General features: G+C 34.1%; 1 protein-coding gene across 2 annotated transcripts in view; it reads left to right on the top strand.

Moving 5' to 3' along the window:
* Positions 1–19076, top strand: part of LOC118199314 (uncharacterized) — a 135227-nt gene that overhangs the window by 112625 nt on the left and 3526 nt on the right. The window contains exons 3-5 of one of the 2 annotated variants that reach the window (XM_085813253.1): positions 5261–5310; positions 7125–7235; positions 9023–9167. In XM_085813253.1, the coding sequence (XP_085669379.1) occupies positions 5261–5310; positions 7125–7235; positions 9023–9167 (306 nt within the window). Of the gene's footprint in view, positions 1–5260; positions 5311–7121; positions 7236–9022; positions 9168–19076 lie in introns of both variants that reach the window. The other variant, XM_085813252.1, reaches the window with a different exon arrangement.

Here is a 19076-nt window from a genome sequence, read left to right as displayed (position 1 = left end):
ATCAAAATGAAAAGCGAACTCAAAACAGTCATGATGGAAGAATGGATGAACATTGATACAGAAATTACAAAAAACTAGTAAAATCTTTTCCCAGACATTTAAAAGCTGTTGTGGATGCTAAAGGATATCCTACTAAATATTAATTTAACGAAAAATGAAAATATTTACTAATATGTCAAGATTTTTTTGAAGTGTACAAAGACTTTTGTGAGATAAAATGTTTACGTACGAAGGAAGTACGAGAGTTAGAAACACTCCGAAAAATACCATAGAAGCTCAGAGAAGCTAACTTAAGGCTCAGTCCTTCCAAATGTAAATTATTTCGTCAAGAAATTAGTTATGTTCATATTAACTGTGCCGAAGGTGTACGCACAGATCATGAGAAAATCAAAGCTTTTCGTGACTGTTGACGCCCTCAAGAAGTTTCCTTGGCGTCTGCACCTACTGCAGAATATTTATCAAAGGTTTTTCTGAAATTGCAAGGTCTTTGCACTACCTAACAGAAACTAGCCAAAATTTTTCGCAGACGTATGTGTGTGAAGAAGCATTTAAAACGCTGAAGAATGCTTTGACTGCCTCTTCTGTATTGGGTTATCTCCAACCAGAATACGACTAGATATAGACACCAGTCTAGATATAGTTGTCTAGATATATACACCAGTAATGAAGGCATGGAGCTGTTGTTTCACAAGAAATTAATGGCCAGGAATACGTCACTGCCTATTTTAGCAAAAGTCTCTCTAAATCAGAAAGAAATTACTGTGTCACCAAGAAAGAGCTATTAGCTGTCGTGAAGGCAGTAGAGCATTTCTGCCACTACCTTTATAGTCGGAAATTCCTCTGACGCGCCGACAATGCGTAATTAGATCGGTTGCTTGATTTTAAATTGTGGAAGTTAAAGTGGCTAGATAGTTACAATGTTTGCAGGAATATGACATGGAAATTCGACATAGCAAAGAATTTTGTATGGGAATGCCGATGCATTTTCAAGAAGACGTTGTATAGAAAAGGGCAAACACTGTTCGAAAGCCAAGTTAAAATGTGGCCATTTTGACATCAGAGACTAATCCCTGTATCAGCGAAGTACTGAGAAAGGCTCAAATAGAAGATCCTGAATTGAGGCCATTAATGAATTTATGGAAACAACGAACGAGAAATTCATCTGGCAAGAAATAGCATCCCTTAGTCCGACAACGAAAAGATACTGGACTTGTGGTATTCTCTCCACCTGCGAGATGGAAATGGTTCTTTACCGCAAATGGGAAGCTCAGGACGGAAAGAGTTTCAAATGGCAGCTTATTATACTAAGATCTAAAGTGCGTAGTGTCAGAGATGCACAGCAGCCCTACTGTAGGCCATTTTGATATAACGAAGACACTTCACAAAATTCGTGAACGTTTCTTCTGGGGCAAAGCCAAAGCAGATGTAGAAAAGTGGTGCAAAATCATGTGACGCATGTGGACCTCGGAAAGGCTAGCAAACATGTATCCAAGGAAGATTTCTACGTTATAATGGGGGAGCATCATTCGTTGGCTTGCTTCTAGGTCCTTTAAACCTCGTATAACTAAGGGTAACAAATATATTTTAGTTGTCATGTATTGCTTCAGTCGATGGCCTGAAGCTTGTGCCATTCCTGATCAAGAAGCTTCAACCGTTGCAAGTCTTAGTAGAAAAGTTGATTTCACGATTTGGAGTGCCTATCCTTATTCATTCTAACCAAGGAATAAAACTTCACATCTTCTATATTTAAAGGACTAGAGAATTCTAGGAATGAAAAAAAACTGAAACTACTCCATTACATTTACAGTAGAATGATATGGTGGAGAGATTCAGTCGAGCAATGTTGGACTATTTCTCTCGATTTGTATCCCAGACTGGGACCGAACACCGCCTTTATTCCTGTTACCTTGCAGGTGTTCCATTCATGAAAATACTGGATTTTTGCCATTGCAAATGATTTTTGGCTGTGATCTTCATCTGCCATGTGACCTACTCTCCGGACACGCCTTATTCGTATGAGTAGTAACTGGCAGATCTGCAGGAATCGTTAGATGTTCTTCGGTTCACAAGGAGAAGGATCAGCACAACCACCGAGAGGATGAAGACGAGATATGATGCCAAGTCGACGGAGAGGGACTTCAAGACAGGAGATAACGCCTGGCTCTACAACCCTATGTGTCGTCGCGGAATCTCTCCCACGCTACAGACATCGTGAGAAAGGCCTACCGTGTGATCAAGAAAATGAACGACGTAATGGTGCGTATACAAAGAACTTCTCCTTCTAAATCTAGAGTAGTGCACTACAGCAGACTTACGTCTTATTATGGTAATGAGAATTTGCTATCCCTGGTGTTGGGGATTGCACTGACTGGGACGTGCATTCCTTAAGAAGAGGGCGATGTTATGAATATTTGAAAATATTTTAAACCTCTTTATTGTTTTTTTGATTTTATGTATTTTTGTTATATTGTTTTACTTATTTATTGTTTTAAAGTGGTAATTTTGTGGGTTATTTTGGGTTTAATATAATTTGCGGTCACGTCTTGTATTTAAGTGTTTATGCTCTTGCATTGAATTATAGATCTTTTAATTTTCAATGCAACGGTTTTGGAATTGTAAAAATAGCTTAATTAGAGATATAGAAAATTTTGTTTCTGAACATACTTAAGGATTTCTCGTTAACTTGGCTACTTTTCAGAAGATTCATGAAAACACATTTTCGAATCCATACGATTGATTCTTCCAAAAGTTTCCAGAGCCTCTGCTCCAGAGTATACGGAAAGTCGGGTCGGAGAGCTGGGGAATTCATTTGTGAATCAATAGAGATTATATACTGTGAGACTTAGTAGTTTGCTGAATTGCGTGTTAGGGTTTACTCTGAGTGTGATTTCAGGAACTTTACAATTTATTTCGTATGTTCAGGAGCAATGGCTAAATATCTGCGTTCTCCGTGAGTTATTTCCAGCCGTTATTGTGTTGAGTGTACTATTATTTTGCTTATTTTCCTAATAAATTGTTTATTGTTTATTTCTTCCTGCTTATCTGGAGTCATTATTTAAAGGAACATCAACGATCCCATAGCGCATAATATTTTTTGCAACAACTGAAATAATTCTGCAGTACCTAAATATCCATATCTTCATGTTTTTCTTGGAAGTATGCTTATTGTGACCAAACTTACCATGACCAGAAAAATAACTAACAAACCATAGCACGCACTGCAATAGTATCTAAAATGAAGTTTTGAAAAAAATAAAGAAAGAAAAAGAGTTTAAAGAGAATTTTTGGAACAGCTTGACATTATCGAAGTAAACCATCTTTTACTACACTATACTATATTTTAGTACAAAGTTGTAAGAAATTATACTACTAAACACTTTATTAATGGCCATGGTTTTATGCTTAGAATCCCGAATAAATATTCTTGGAACGATAAAAATATTTATATTTTTATATAATATTTCATTCAGTTTTCCTGTGTTTATTTATTTGTTTGAAACAATAATTTACATTCTACTTCTGCCAGAATACTTAAATGAACTAGACAATGGCGTGGAGTGAGTTTTACCGAAGAGGACTAGGTACGAATAAAAATTAAATCCCTTCTAAGACAACCGCGTACGGATGGCAGCGGTGATCGTTTTAGAGAGGTGAAATTCAGCACCAGTGTTTATTTATGTTTCCAGAAATGTCTTGCTTTCGGAAGTGGTCCTCACGACAAAGTTTATTTATTGTATTCCGAATGCGAAGACTAATAATATTTAAAGGCTGATAAGTATGGTAATGGTTAATAACGCTTATGAAAAAGGGATAAAGAGAAATCAAAGTGATCATATTATAAATATATATATTTTTTTCTCATGCATTTTGTAATAAATAATTAATTAAAAACATTTTTTTTCTCAAACAGAATACGAAGTCAGCAAAACGGATTATTTTTTAGTTTTATTATTAATCAGTTTGAAATTATATTGTCACACGTGGCTTTATTGGAAAGATCAATCCAAACATATAAAATAGCTCAAAATATCATACAAAAACAATGATAAATAATAAAAAAGAACAAACATTAAAAGTAAGAGTCAGAATAAATGAACATGGGAACAAAAGTAAAAAGTTAAAAATTTAAACAGCTAGGAAAGGAACATAAGAGATGTAGTCTTTACACGGACTTCATGAAAGCTCTGACATTCCAGTATAGTTTACTTATCTCACCACGTTCTTGAGACTCTTTACCTAGTTCTGAGCATATAAGAAGATCCTCTGCATTCGTGATGCCCGAATTGAGAATTTGGCATAGACTAGATGGAAGGATGCCAATTTTATTAAGATGATGTACCGTTCAATCGTGGGCTGTTTACAGTCTGAAGTTTCGCACAGCCTCTTAACGGGGTTTTTGACAAAACGTTTTCCATGTGTCTTGAATGTTAGCCCAGGATTTGCCTGTAGATTTTGCTTCCAGATCAGATTTAAGAGTATACATTAATTTCCTCAAAATATGCTTTTTAAGTGACTCTGGAGGAAGTGGTTTGCTGTCTTGTGGTCAAGTGTACCTCTCTTGGCTAGTGAGTCTGCCTTTTCGTTACCTATATGTGAAGGGATCCATTGGAAAACGATTGTTGAGTTTATATAGAGAGTTCAAGGTTTGTCTTATTTCTTAGATAATTCTGGGTATCTGTGTCGATTTATAACTACAGCCTGAATGGCTGCTTTGGAATCAACTAGAATAACTGCTTTAGAGAAACAATCGATCTTTATTTTGAGGTTTTTCAGAGCCAGTGAGATTGCAAAGATCTCTGCATCAAAATTCAACATGAAGTGTTCCACAGGAATACATATGGAATAAAGTTGTTTACTGTATACACCAGCCCCAGTGTTGTCTTGCTTTTTAGAGCCATCAGTGTATACTCTAGTTTATTCAGGTTCAGGGTGTTGTTCATATAACATACCCTGATTGATTAAAATCAATCAGGGTGTGTTTGATTTTAATATTGCATCAGAAATGTTTTTATTTCTTAAGTCATTATTAATAATTGTATAAAATATTAACACACTAGCCTAGCCTCTCTAGTCCACTGAGAGAGAACCAGAATTAATATCTAGTCGCACCTGAAATCTAGACAGCCTTCTGCAAAATCTATCTAAAAGTTTCTGACTAATTTAAAATTTTATATTGGTATGTTCCTTTTCAAAACAAACAGCAACAGTTCACATAGTGCATTTATATTTATAAATGTATACTATTTCTTTTTATTTCCAGGTAAAACAAGGTCATCCATTAATAAGAAAAATTCTATACGGTCATTAAAGGTAATAAGATATGCTCTGCTCATTTTGATTCCCCAATATTTATTATAAGAAAATTTATATTTCATCTTTGTTATTTAAAATACTGTTGCATAAAATCAATGTATACTTACTAAAACAGATGTAAAAATTTGTTATAATATTATTTTTGACTAGAGTTTAAATTCGTTAACATTATATATATTATATTAATAAATTCTTAACATTATGCATTATTCAAATAATCTAAGCTGGGATTTTGTTATTAAAAACCACGAAATTATGTGATGCTTGTATCAATCTAAACATTCTAGAATTTTAATCCACAGGCATGTAATTACTTGTTTGAAAAAAAAGGGAAGAAAAAGATAAATCTTAGAAGACAGTACTGTAGCTATGGAACAGAACAAATAAACAAACATATAATTATTTAATATTATTTAATTACTCTAAAAAAAGGCATATATTTATACACAAAACAAAATTATCTAAAAAATTTTTAATGATTCACCAAAATGTCTCCTGACACCATTGTAAGGCCATAAGCAGTGGAGGCTATAGGAGGCTTGCATAACTTTCCTTATTAAAATAGTGTCTTATTTGCCAGCTGCTTTTTTTTTTTTTTTTTTTTTTTTTTGTTAATTATTTCAAGAAAAACTTATCTTGCATGTCATTATCTTACACTGACGAACATTAAACTTTGTATTAAAGCATGAAATAAAAAAATTTTATTTTGGAGATTTCATCGAGATTGTTTTAAGAGGAAAATTGCATAATGAAATTGCTAAGTAAGCAGTGTACTTTACAGTAAGTACTGTAAATAAAGTAAGCTAAACTCAGTATTGAGACTATATAAACAGTATGACTGAAGCTGAACAAGCTTTCAGTTTGATGAACAATATTCCTTTGAATGTATAACATATTTCATAGTTAATGACTATCTCCTTAAAAGGGAAAACCTTTAAAGAGAATTTAATCATAAATCTTATGCAAAAACTATTTTGAAAAATCATCACTTGGCGTTAAAAGTTTCTAAAACATCAATTGAGGTGAAAGAAGAAAATAATGTGTAGTAGCTTCTAGCATAAATTCTGCCACATATTTAAATTTACTTATTATGTAGTTTTTATACTTTATGAATTTTTTTAAGATTTTTTAAATTTAATTTTTTCCCCTATGTACAATTATTTATACTTTTTGTTTTTGTAAAAAGTAAAACATTTAACTAAAATCTGAAATTTGTTTTTACATTAAAGTGTTAATTTGTTAAAATCTTCATAGCTGACAAGGAAACGTCAGCCTGTGGCTTTAATCCTAGTCTTGAAAGCACTGGAAACATTTTATGAAGTTAAATGTTCAGTTTCTGTATGAAAACCTTTATATGCTTATTGATTTATTATTTTGATGCAGAACTTTTAGGTTTTTAACAACAAAAACTGATTTTTAATGTATGAATATAATGTCTTTATCAATATAAAATATTATTTATTTATAATAAATGACAATAAACAGCTCAAGTAACTAAAACAGTCAAAACTAGTCAAAAAATTATACTTTGTGAAGCAGATGTCCATTAAACATTTACTTTTCTCAAAAGAAAAATGAAATATCAACTTATGATTTTGGAAGAATTTAGGCAATTACGAGAATTTTAATATAAATTTCCATACTGTTTTTTGCACAAGTCTGTTCTCTAATTTTTAGAAATTTAATTTCTTGTTCAGTTGCTTATCTCACTAATAATATATGAAAATTCTTTATGTAAATTAATACCTACAACATTAGCAAATTAATTCCTGTTTGAAATATACATCACACTTCTATATTTTTTCCAGCAGTCTGAACTTTCTACTAAAGGAAAGAAATTGAAAAGTGGCAAAAATCCTTTTACATTTGGAGGAGGAGCAGGAAAAAAGCAACGAGCTCTGGATGACACTTGCCTGACAGTGGTAAGGGAAAAAAATCAATTCAATATTATTCTAAAAATACAATATAAACGTTGAAGTTTTATAATTCTATCACACTTTGCAAAGATAAACCTAATTAGCCATTAAACTGACCTGTTAATCCTTCCTGTACTTTACAATAATTCTCTTCTTTGTGAGCTTTAAATACAGGCAAGAGATAAAACTTTACTAAAAGGTTTAGTAAAAATTACATCTTGTAGCACCAATTTAACTAAACTTAGTATAAAAAAAACAATGTATGAAAACAATGTATGGTGGTGTCAAAAATGCAAAACAATATGAATTTTATAAACAACAGTAAATTAAGTAAGGGTCAAAAATCACTTACTTATTGTAGAATGACTAAAATATTCCCAAGGGATGCCATTATATGTTGGTTTATGCAATTTACAGATATTTCTCACACACCCTCAGTTATTTACATTCTGGTGTACAGAAAAGAAATCTTATGAATAGGGGAAAATTAATAGTATAAAAAACTGTATTAATGCAAAGAAAAGATATACTAAAAAAATCTAACAGAGAATGATGAATGAATCTAACAGGGAATATGAGAGATAGTACATTAGTTGAGAAAAAATGTTGATTTTATATAACCATCTTTTCCTGATCAGTCTTTTGGTTTCAAATGCAGATTATTTTTAAACTGTTTTTCACTTTACAAACTTCAAAATTACATGCATTCTTTTGCATTACAGAAATTCATTCCCACAGTTCTGCCCTAATGTTTATTTTCAGAAAATTTTGAAACTCCTAGATCATGGTCGTAAACATGCAATGTCAGTGCAATTTTTGAAGAAAAACTATTTTAGGCATGCAATTTAAGAAAATTTATCAATACTACATGAAATTTAAAAAATTAGGGATAATATCCTTAAATCTTACAAATCCCATAAAAATGATTAAAATTTAAAAATTTTGAAACTGCACATATTTTTCATAATTCAAATTTTTGAAATCCTAGCCCCAAAAATTATAATAGTAACACATTAAATATCACCTCCTGCCTTAATTTTTTGAAGAAAATCAAATTTGTTGTACTTATTTAAATTAACTTTTGAAATAGCCTTCCTCCTTACATTTGCTGTAATCGAAAAATATCCCATAGAAATGTCAAACAATTATCATACAAACATATTTTCTCTCACTATGAGAAAAGAAACAAGATTCAAGAATTTTAATTTACATAACTATCTCATTAAATTCCATCTGTATCTTCTGAATAAGTGTAGGTATATCTTTAAAAACTATATACTTAAATTTATTTCTCACTAAACACATATTTTTCAAATCCAGCTTTAAATAAAAAAAATTTAATTAAACTTTTTCATTCTTGTTTTATTAATTCTTGTATGGATTCAAGATTTGAAAATCAACAACTTGTCCCACCTCTAAGTAAAATTTAGTTACTGTTCATACTAAACTTCATTGAAAATCGGAAGCTATGATCAGTATATGTTTTAGAAATATATCTTTATATATAAAACTAGTACAGCTTAACAGGTATACTTAGTTTCCTTTCTATTTGAGCAGTATATAGTTTTTTTATTTAATAATTACAGTTACTGCTATAAATAACTAAATATTCCTAAAATTTGGTTGAATTTTGTTTAGTATATTTATTTTTTAGTTTGTTAAGTAGATTTTTGTTTCCTAGAATTAATTTTAATTAAATACTACATAGTTTGATTACTTAATAAATTCAAAACTAAATGTTCCTAGAATTTCTCAAACTGTTCTATGATACTAAAATCTGCTTATCTTCTCAGGAACCAGTTCGAACTACAGTTGCTCTACGAGGTCATGATTTTACAGGGCTTGGTTTCAACATATGTGGGAATATGAGAGATGGTATTTTAGTGAAAGATGTTTTACATAGAGGACCAGCTAGTGAATCTGGTCTCATTAAAGCAGGTATGAAGCATCTGCATGCAGTTTTTTATTTACATAAGTATACAGAGATTTCAAACTAATTACAACATAATATAGAAATTATATTGTAATTAGTCTTCATTCTTCTGTATGCGTGACAATTCAATGATAATGAGAGCACTATGTGAAACATCTAAAACAGAATATAGTACCTTCCAAGCATTCACTTTTTTTTTTAGCTCAAATTTACCATTACTTTCAGAAATTAGTACAAAATTGAAAAAATAAATGCTATTTAAAGGAAGGAATTGTTTATAAATTATGTTTATGAAAATCAATTTCATGCTTTTTAGAAGGTTAAAATGAAATGGAAATTTTATTGGAATTATGCATATATATTCTTATAAAAAATTTTAAGAACAAACATTTAGTTGGATACTTATGTCATTATTAGTCACTACGCTACAAGAGAATGACATAATACATACTATCATACATTATTAACTTTAAAAACAAATATTACTTTCCCTAAATCTGTTGTTGTGTGTTAAAAAGGCTGAATATAGCATTATTAAACTGAAATATACAGCGTGTTTCAAAAAGAATATACATATTTCGAATGCTTATATTTATTAAACTGTTTGACATACGAATATGAAACTTTACACACATATGTACGAACCTCTCAAGTTCAGATTACAGATGTTCAATGTTCAATATGTCTTTCATCAGCGACGCGAACAATATCACATCGATACTCAAATTCCTTCCATACTCAGGCAAGCATGTTATGTTATAACAGCACGGATCTGGTTCTTCACCTTTTCCAGGTTCTGTGGGAGTGGTGGTACATAAACATTGTCTTTAATGAAACTACACAGGAAGAAGTCACAGAGTGTCAAATCCTGTGACCGTAGAGGCCAGCTGAGGCATGCTAAGTCGCCAGCTCGGTAGAGTTTCATTCAGATAATCACGCACTTGGCGACACCAGTGAGGGGGTACCCTGTCTTGTTGAAAAATGAAGTTGTCTTTGTGCAGCCTCGGAAACAACCAGTTTCATAACATAGCGAGATACTGCTGACTGTTAACCACGTTTCCATCAAAGAAGAATGCACCATAAACAGATGATTGGGATATCGCACAAAACACATTGATTTTGGACGAATCTCGTACATGTTCAGTGGCTGCATGTTGGTTCTGTAGGCCCCAAATTCGAACATTGTGTTTGTTTATATGACCACTAACATAAAAATTCGCTTCATCACTGAAAATGATGCGTTGTGCGAATGTGTTATCATTGTCAATAGCATCAATAATGTCTTTACGAAATGCCACACGTTTGCGTTTTTCATCAGGACGCAGAGCCTGTAAGGTTGCTATCACACGGAGGTTTGTTTTGGAAGAACAACTGTTTGGAACAATTTTTCTGCTTTGTCACAACAGCCAATCACCATAGATCGTTTTGGGGTTAACACAGGGGAAACTGATTCCTCATTACAAAAAAGCTGATAGCATTCGAAGCTGATAGCTGATTGGTTGAAAACGAACAACTTGCAATTTTTTTGGAAAGGAAGGAAAAAGTCGCTCGTCTTTCTTTCAATAGTAAACTAGTGAAAAAAAATTGTCTGAAACAGTTGTGCGAGTGAAACAAACGTTGTGTGATACGGGCCTAACAAATGTAACTTGTACAGCTTCATAACCAACCAACGTCTCAAAACACGCCAAATTGTTGTTGTAGGCAATTGTAACTCCCGACTGGCACGACGAGTTGATTTTGAAGGACTAAAGCAGTTTGAATTCATGCAACATTTTCGTCAGGAGCACGAGGGGGCCAGGGTTCTTTGCTTTATGTACACATCCTGTACAGTAAAAAGTGTTTAATCCGGACTCGTCGGGACTTCGGCGATTCCGCATTATAGATCATCAATTTAAATCTGGTAAGATGGCATACAGAAATGACAAAATTTAAAATATGAAATAAAGAACAATTATGATCTAAAGGGTATCAAAATTTACAAAAAAGAAAAAAAAAAAAAAAAAAAGCTTAATATTTATTTGTCTACTTTATTAAACATTTCTTTCAATGTAAGTTGTTTAAGTTGCTTCATTTTTTGTGTTAAAACTTTCTTTTTAATTCTATAAACAGACATACTTTCTTGTTCAGTTACAAAATTTCACTGTTCAAGTCCTGTAATTGCTGTGTCGAGAATACTGACTGACTTGTAAATTGAAATTTTTTCGTTTTCAATAACCTCTCTGTCACTTTCTTCACTATCAGAAGCGGTATGTCATATACTTTTGACTTTCCAATGTCATACTTCTCGCATAATTCTGAGACGGATATGCATTTATCCATTTTTTGCAGCAATTCCACTTTTTGTTTGATGGACATCAAAACATGCTTTCGCTCCTTTGGCAGCTCCAGAATCGGAAACTCTTTTTGACATAATCGAAAGTTCAAGCCTACTTTTTATAAAACTGCTCTAACAGTCTGCAAAAAATAATAATTCGGATCGAATTAGAGGATTAAGGAACAGCGCAATCTGCAACATTAACTGAAATAGATAATTAGGTAATTTTAGCCTAGCTTATACCATCCGTTATACATTAAATGCACATGCATAAATGCATATGCGCATGCATAAAGGTATTATGCACATGCATAAATGCATATGCACGTGCATAAACACATTATGCGTTTACGCATGCGCAGAGAGTTTGTAGCTTTGAGGTCCGAATTATGGACGTCTGGATTAAAGACTTTGTACTGTATTTAGAAACTGTCAATACCATCTGCGACCCATTTGAAGTATCACTTTGGTACCTCAACTTGAAACGTCTTTGCTCTGTAATCAAGGAATTGCACTTCGCAAACTCGAGAACACAAAATGGTTTCTGCTGTAGAGTAGCCATTTTAAACATGTAACGGTTACCACGCAAAACAGAAGACAACTGACATCTAGTGGCTACTAATATAAAATACACTGGTGTGCAAAAATTAAGAACGAAGTCAAAAAATTAGCATATCAGCTGAACGAAGAGGCAGAGCGGACAGAAAGACCAATCAGGAGATTAAGTAAGGTGATGTACGGTAGCACATGTGCAGATATGCAGGTCGACGTAATGGGGGAGTGTCTGAGTAGTATAAAGCATGTTGTCGGTGTAAGATTAGTATTTCTGGCAAAGAGATTGCACGCCGTATAGCAGTTAAAATCACACCGAGTTGCTGCCTCAACGAGAAATGGCGAATAATCAATCTGTTAAATGACATCTGGATGCTTTTACCCGAGGTCGAATCATTGGGAAGTTGGAGGAAGCCTGCAGTGTGACAAGTGTGGCTGCAGAATTCGGAATTGCTCACAGCATCGTTTCACGACTTTGGAGACAATTTCAAACTACAGGAACAGCTATTCGGGGGTTTAGTAGTGGTCGTCCACGAGGAACCACACCCGCAGATAACCGGTATATTGCCTTACAGGCCAGAAGAAACAGGAGGCAGACAGCCGGAGAAATAGACACACGACACAGGCGATTGGACGACCAATATTGCGCTTTACCGTGGCCAGAAGACTGCATGGTGGTGGTCTGTTTGCACGACGCCCTGTACGATGTGTACCTCTAACGCCTGCCCATCAGAGAAGGCATTCTCTGTGGTGCCGGGAACACCGGAATTGGAGAGGCAATGAATGGGGACGAGTACTCTTTACAGATGAGAGCAGATTCAGTCTGAGTAGCGATTCTCATCGCATACTCATCTGGAGAGAGCGGGAAAGCCGCAATCATCCCTTGAACATCATTGAAAGGGACAGGTATGGAGATGGCGGTGTTCTCGTTTGGGGAGGCATCATGCTTTGTAGTCGTACAGACCTTCACATCTTCGACGCAGGTTCAGTCAACGGGACCTGTTATTGTAACGAGATTCTTCTTCCATATGTGCGTCTTTTTAGAGGCGCTATGGGTCCGCAGTTCCTTTTCATGGACGACAATGCACCATGTCATCGCACAGTAGCTGCCGAACAGCTCTTAGAGAGTGAGGATATTGAACGTATGGATTGCCCGGCACGATCTCCGGATCTCAATCCCATCGAGCATGTATGGGATTTTCTAGGCAGACGCTTGGCCGCTCGTACCTTACCATCAGTAATGATTCCGGAGCTTCGATTGGCGCTGCAAGACGAATGGGCAGCAATGCCTCAACAACTCATTGACACCCTCATTCTCAGCATGGACAGACGCTGTGAAACCTGCCTAGCAGTCAGGGGAGATCATATCCCCTATTAAAGACCGGATGTTTCTTGCTGGACACACATCACAGGGATGTTTCGGCCTTCAGTTGCATTGTGCTCCATGCTACTTTTTCAATAAAGCTTCTTTTTATCCCTCTGATTTCTCTTTTAGTAAGTGTTGCTTACATTACTCATGTACTTACGTATTGGGGATCTTACGGTATTAAATGTGTTGATTTGGAAAGCTTTTGTACAAAGTTATATTGAAAAACCGTCTTGTCCTTAATTTTTGCACACCAGTGTATGTATTTTTTTCCACCAATAGCCAAGCCGAGGTGCAGTTATCGATAGTTTGGTCAAAATAACACTTTGTAATACGTATATTATTTTTGAAACACACTGTATATTGCATTTTAAATTGAAAATCTAGAGTTTGCGTGGTTTCAATTGTAAAATTAATAATCCCCAATTTACATCAAGAAGTGTATGTCTGGATGTGTAGGAGTCAATAGAATGCATTCTATTGAATTAAAATGTTATAAGTTACTTTCTCCCTCCTTCCAGCATGTCTTTATGGTGTAACAGTAGCACAATCAGCACATATTTTGAGAGGTCTAGGTTCAAATCCTGGGAAGGGCACTGGTAATTTTTCACATCTTCTGCTTCAAAATAACCTAATTACACTACAGTGGCGCCTGAACTAAAAAAGGTTGGCGGGCAATAATTCACAACCAACAGGGTTTAGCGATTGGGTCCCCTAATACCCAGTCACCCTTTATAAAAGGGAGTGCATAAGATATCTTCTCCCTCCTTCCAGAATGCCTTTATGGTGTAACGGTAACACATTCGGCACATATTTCAAGAGATCCAGGTTAATGTCCCAGTGAGGGCACTGTTCATTTTTCACATATCCTGCTTTAAAATAACCTAATGACTCTGCAATGTTAATAAACAGTATAATGCCTTTGTCGTAATAACTCTGAAAAAAATATATATAGTTAAAGAAGAGGTTAGGTTAGGTTATTTAATTATGGCAAAGCCTCGAGCTCTATCTGCCTAAGGGGAGGTATGCATTCATGGAGGACTTTCTAAGGGAAACTGGCTCGTATACACGTTACACATGGGGAAAACCACGAAAACACCCATGCAGCCAGCCCGCTCGTGGGATTCAAACCTTGGACCAAACTATCAGTGTTCAGCGACTTTACCACTCGGCCGCTGGTGGGCCCAGTTAAAAAAGAAAGTTAAAATACAGTTTATACTCTTTTAAAATGCAATAAAATAATTAATCAGTTCTCTATGTGGTTGAAGGTCATTATGCTATTATGAGGAAAAAATACATGACATACCATGATTCCTTCTTTTTAAAAGCATCATAGATCCATAATACTTTCTAAAGTAAACTACTTTTCCTCATCAATGTCAGTCTCATTAAAGTTCAAAAAGCTAATCAGCATATTCTATATAAAGGATGTGCTGAACCTTAGTTTTGTTTTATGTGCAGGATGTACTTCAGCACTTCCTTTTGACATAACTGTAAGCTAATTCTTCTAACTCTTCAATGAAATGTTTTTCAGATGTTTATGATCTGTAATTTCCCTCAAACTTACATCTTGTGGTCTTCATAAGTGCAGACTGTAGCAATATATGCTTAAAACTTTATTTAGTTTCCTTTTAGGTTAAATTGATACTAATGGTGTTTCATAAAATCATATATCAATATCATTTCATAATATCAAAATATTTCCATAAATAACATTTATAATGGTTTTAACATTTATATAACAATACTTAAAAAGTATGATAATTTAGATAATAATAATATCATATAATTTGAACTTTTCAAAATGGTATTTCTTAGAAAGGCTTTTGAAGCTAGTAGATTAGAACAGGCTTCAAAAGAACATTTTTGCTCTTAGTTTAGTAACAAAATCGAGTTTATTGATTACAAAAATTCACATGGTATTAAGAGAAAGATACATAAGGACTTGGACATAAAACGGTGTTCCTACTTCAATTCAGAACTTCAGCGCATCAACATTACAAAATAAGATCCTAATCATCCTTTGCAGTGACTTCAAAATCCGCAGTAATGCATAATTGTGACAGCATCATTGTTCCTACAAGATTTAAAAATAAAAAAAATTACACTACTCAGAGCCTGTAGCTCAATCTATCAGCTGATTGGATAGGGTGACTAATGACATGAGAAAAAAAAAAGATTCCATGAAAAGAATTAGTTTCAAAAGTTGCCAAATTGGAGAAAATTAGGCATAGTTGTAGTATAAACACCTGAGAGTTAGATAAATGAATAACAAAGAAGAAACTTCAATGCATCATTGCTTTAATGAATGCTCCAATGGTATTTGAGAGTACTATAATAGCTTGGTTAAAGCACTTCCTTGGTGAGGGCATAGATTTCTTTCAGTGTGACCACCCTTCATGTGGACCACACATTGCATCTTGTATACAACATTTTTGATGGCTGTGTAACAATTCATCAGGTATGTTCAGCACAGCCCTGTTGTTCTTTAAAGTTATGAAGATAGGGACCCCAAAAAGATAGGCCTTAGACTACAAATAATCCCACAGGAAAAGTCACATGGGGTTAGATCCGAGAAGACAAACAGCCATGCAAGTGGGAAAAAGTGACTTATAACCCTTTCATCCATAAGGTGATGGTGCGACAGGAGCCGTACTGATAGACCAATAGTGTGGTGGTGCTCCATCGTGCATAAAGGTTACCTGATCCAGCAACTGTCTCTATTGAAGTTGTGAAATGACAAAATTAATCAGCATGTCATGCTACCTTTACATGATGTACAGGTCTGTGGTCTTCATTTCAGTGAAAATGGGCCTCATCTCTCCAGAGAATTCTTCGTGGCCTAAGTATGATAGCCTTCCATACTGGCAAGAAATGTCAGAGCAAATGACACCCATTTATAATTGTTGTGTTATAACTTCTGGATCCTGTCCTGTCAACAACTGAAGTCATGACATCAGTAACTGTCCGTTCCGACACCCTCTACCAGATTGAACAGCTAAGGATCTGTTTCTTCAAATTTTGAATTGTGCCTTTTAAAGCACTAATTGATAGAGGGCCTTTACACATGTTGTTACAACTGCTAAACTCACAAAGAGTGGTGGCTGCATTCAACTGTTGAAGATAAAGCAGCTTTATAAGTAATGTGCACTGAGTTACAGTAAGACACATGTTGAACCCATCTAACATCTAGAATTTCCTTTGATGTTTTCCCCTCTTTTTTTGTTAATTAGTCCTCCTAGCAAATTTGTGGCATTTCAGCTAATAGATCGAGCAATAGATGGCTCTGAGTAGTGTCCGTTTAAAAACAAACACCTTGTACATTTTCAGCATTTATTACTGTACCTCAGTGCTCATTGGCAGCAATGTTTTGATGTAGTTGATATGTACACTTTGAAAACAAAAAAGAAAAGAAAAAAGGTTCTATATCTTCCACCCTACTGGGCCGATTAATGAAATTTAACTTGCATTTTTCAGGTCTTGAAAATGCGACTTAGGATCTTTATTAAATTTATATATAGCACTGTTCTAACATAGGTATTTAGACACAAAATCAAACTTTTCCTTTAAAGATATAACTATTTTTTTCATAATTTGATTCTATGTCTCAAATTATACCTAAATATTAAATTTTATAAAATTTGATGAAAACTCCGAGAAATTTTAAGATTTGTCTGCCTCCCAGCGAGTATAGTGGTTAGCGTCACCTGAATTTGAATCCCGAAGAAGGTATGGATGTTTGTAAATGTATAGTCTCCATGCAGCACGGAGGCACTCTAAATAAGCGGCAAGCCGAAAGTCATCCCGAGAGGTTAGTGGTAGGGTAAAATGGATTCCATCCTCATGGGGTGCTCTGCATCAAATGGGGGTGGAACTGAGCTAAATCGCCTAGTCACCTGTAAGGTGCTCAAGGCTGTTGCCAAGACAAGTATAGCACTCCTTGCCAAGAGGAATATCGTGGGATTGGGCTGACTATAGGTCAGACAAGTGAGCATTAGTCAACAAGAAGATTTGTCTTGTTGCACTTTTTTCAGTTTGATTCCTTTGGCGAAATTCTTAATTTATGATAACCAATTTTCATTTCCACTGTACATGAGCGGAATAGAAGATGCATTGTTCATTCTTTCAAATAATTTTAACAAAGTGCAAATCATGGCATTATTATTGCTTATAACAAAGATGCAAAATTTCAAAGCGTGCCAGTATATAAATTTAAGTATATCTTCGGAAATTTTAAATAACAAATTGTAATTTTTTTTGCAGATATGCCTAGAAATATATCCATTTTAAGATGATGGCAAACATTTTATGGCTTATAGTTCAAGATTTTTCGCGAAAAATTTATAAAAATTACTAAAAAATACAAATTTTAAAAACAAATCAGAAAATAGCTGCGAATTTTATTTGGATTGAAACTAAATTTCGACCTGTGAAGAAGGAATTCCATTAAGTTTAAAAAACAAAGGAAATATTAATAAATATTGTACCAAATTCAATTTACACCGAGGAGCTAAAATTTTGAGAGCTATTTTTCTAAAAACTACTTATGTGATTTTTTACATGTATTCATCTTTTTGTGTTGATGGTTACAGCTATTTATAGAATACAAAATTTAATTAGAAAAAGAACAGTTTTACGTTAGAAAGAGTATTCATCAAGAAAGTTCTATACAGTCAAAAGTCGTTAATCCGGACTCGTCGGGACTTCGGCGATTCCGGATTATAGATCATCAGTTTAAATCTGGTAAGATGGCATGCAGAAATTACAAAATTAAAAATATGAAACCGTAATTTATGAAATAAAGAACAATTATGATCTAAAGGGTATCAAAATTTACAAAAAGAAAAAGCTTAATATTTATTTGTTTACTTTATTAAACATTTCTTTCAATGTAAGTTGTTTAAGTTGCTTCATTTTATGTGATAATACTTTCTATTTAATTCTATTAAACAGACATAATTTCTTGTTTAGTTACAAAGTTCCGCTGTTCAAGTCCTATAATTGCTGTGTCGAGAATACCGACTAATTTGTCAATCGAAATGATTTCGTTTTCAATAACTTCTCTGTCACTTTCTTCACTATCGGAAGCGAATTATAATGACGAGGAACTTGATTTTAATCATATCAAAGACGGTGTACATCCAGATGAAATACTACATTCAGTAAGGAATTACAAGCCAAATAAAATAAAAACATCTGCCCTGAAGATAAGGATAGTGCTGACAGATCAACTTCCAATTCATTGCGCGCCGCCGCGTTTCTGCCCCCCTGCCGCAGAGCAGCGTGAAATTGATAAACAGGTTTCGGATTTCAAAACATACTTTCGCTTTGTAGATCTTTTACATATTAGTAAATATATATCGGAAATTCTATTTGACATAATCGAAAGTTCAAGCTTACTTTTATAAAATTGCTCTAACAGTCTGCAAAAAATAATAAACCGGATCCAATTTGAAGATTAAGGAACAACACAATCTGCAACATTAACTGAATTAGATAATTTTAGCGTAGTTTATACCGTCCGTTATACATTAAATGCGCATATTAAACGTATTAAACGCGTTATTAAACGTATTATGCGCTTGCGCACACCCATATTGGCAGCCGTAAAGGTCTTACGCGCAGGCGTAAACGCCTATGCGCATGCGTCAAAGCGACACATGCGCAGAAAGTTTGTAGCTT

Source organism: Stegodyphus dumicola, chromosome 3 (genome assembly GCF_044657685.1).
Source record: "Stegodyphus dumicola isolate Sdum_Otavi_A_Nest chromosome 3, ASM4465768v1".
Taxonomy (NCBI): Eukaryota; Metazoa; Arthropoda; class Arachnida; order Araneae; family Eresidae; genus Stegodyphus; species Stegodyphus dumicola.
Note: the sequence above shows the minus strand (reverse complement) of the source record. Positions and strands in the feature narration are given on the sequence as shown.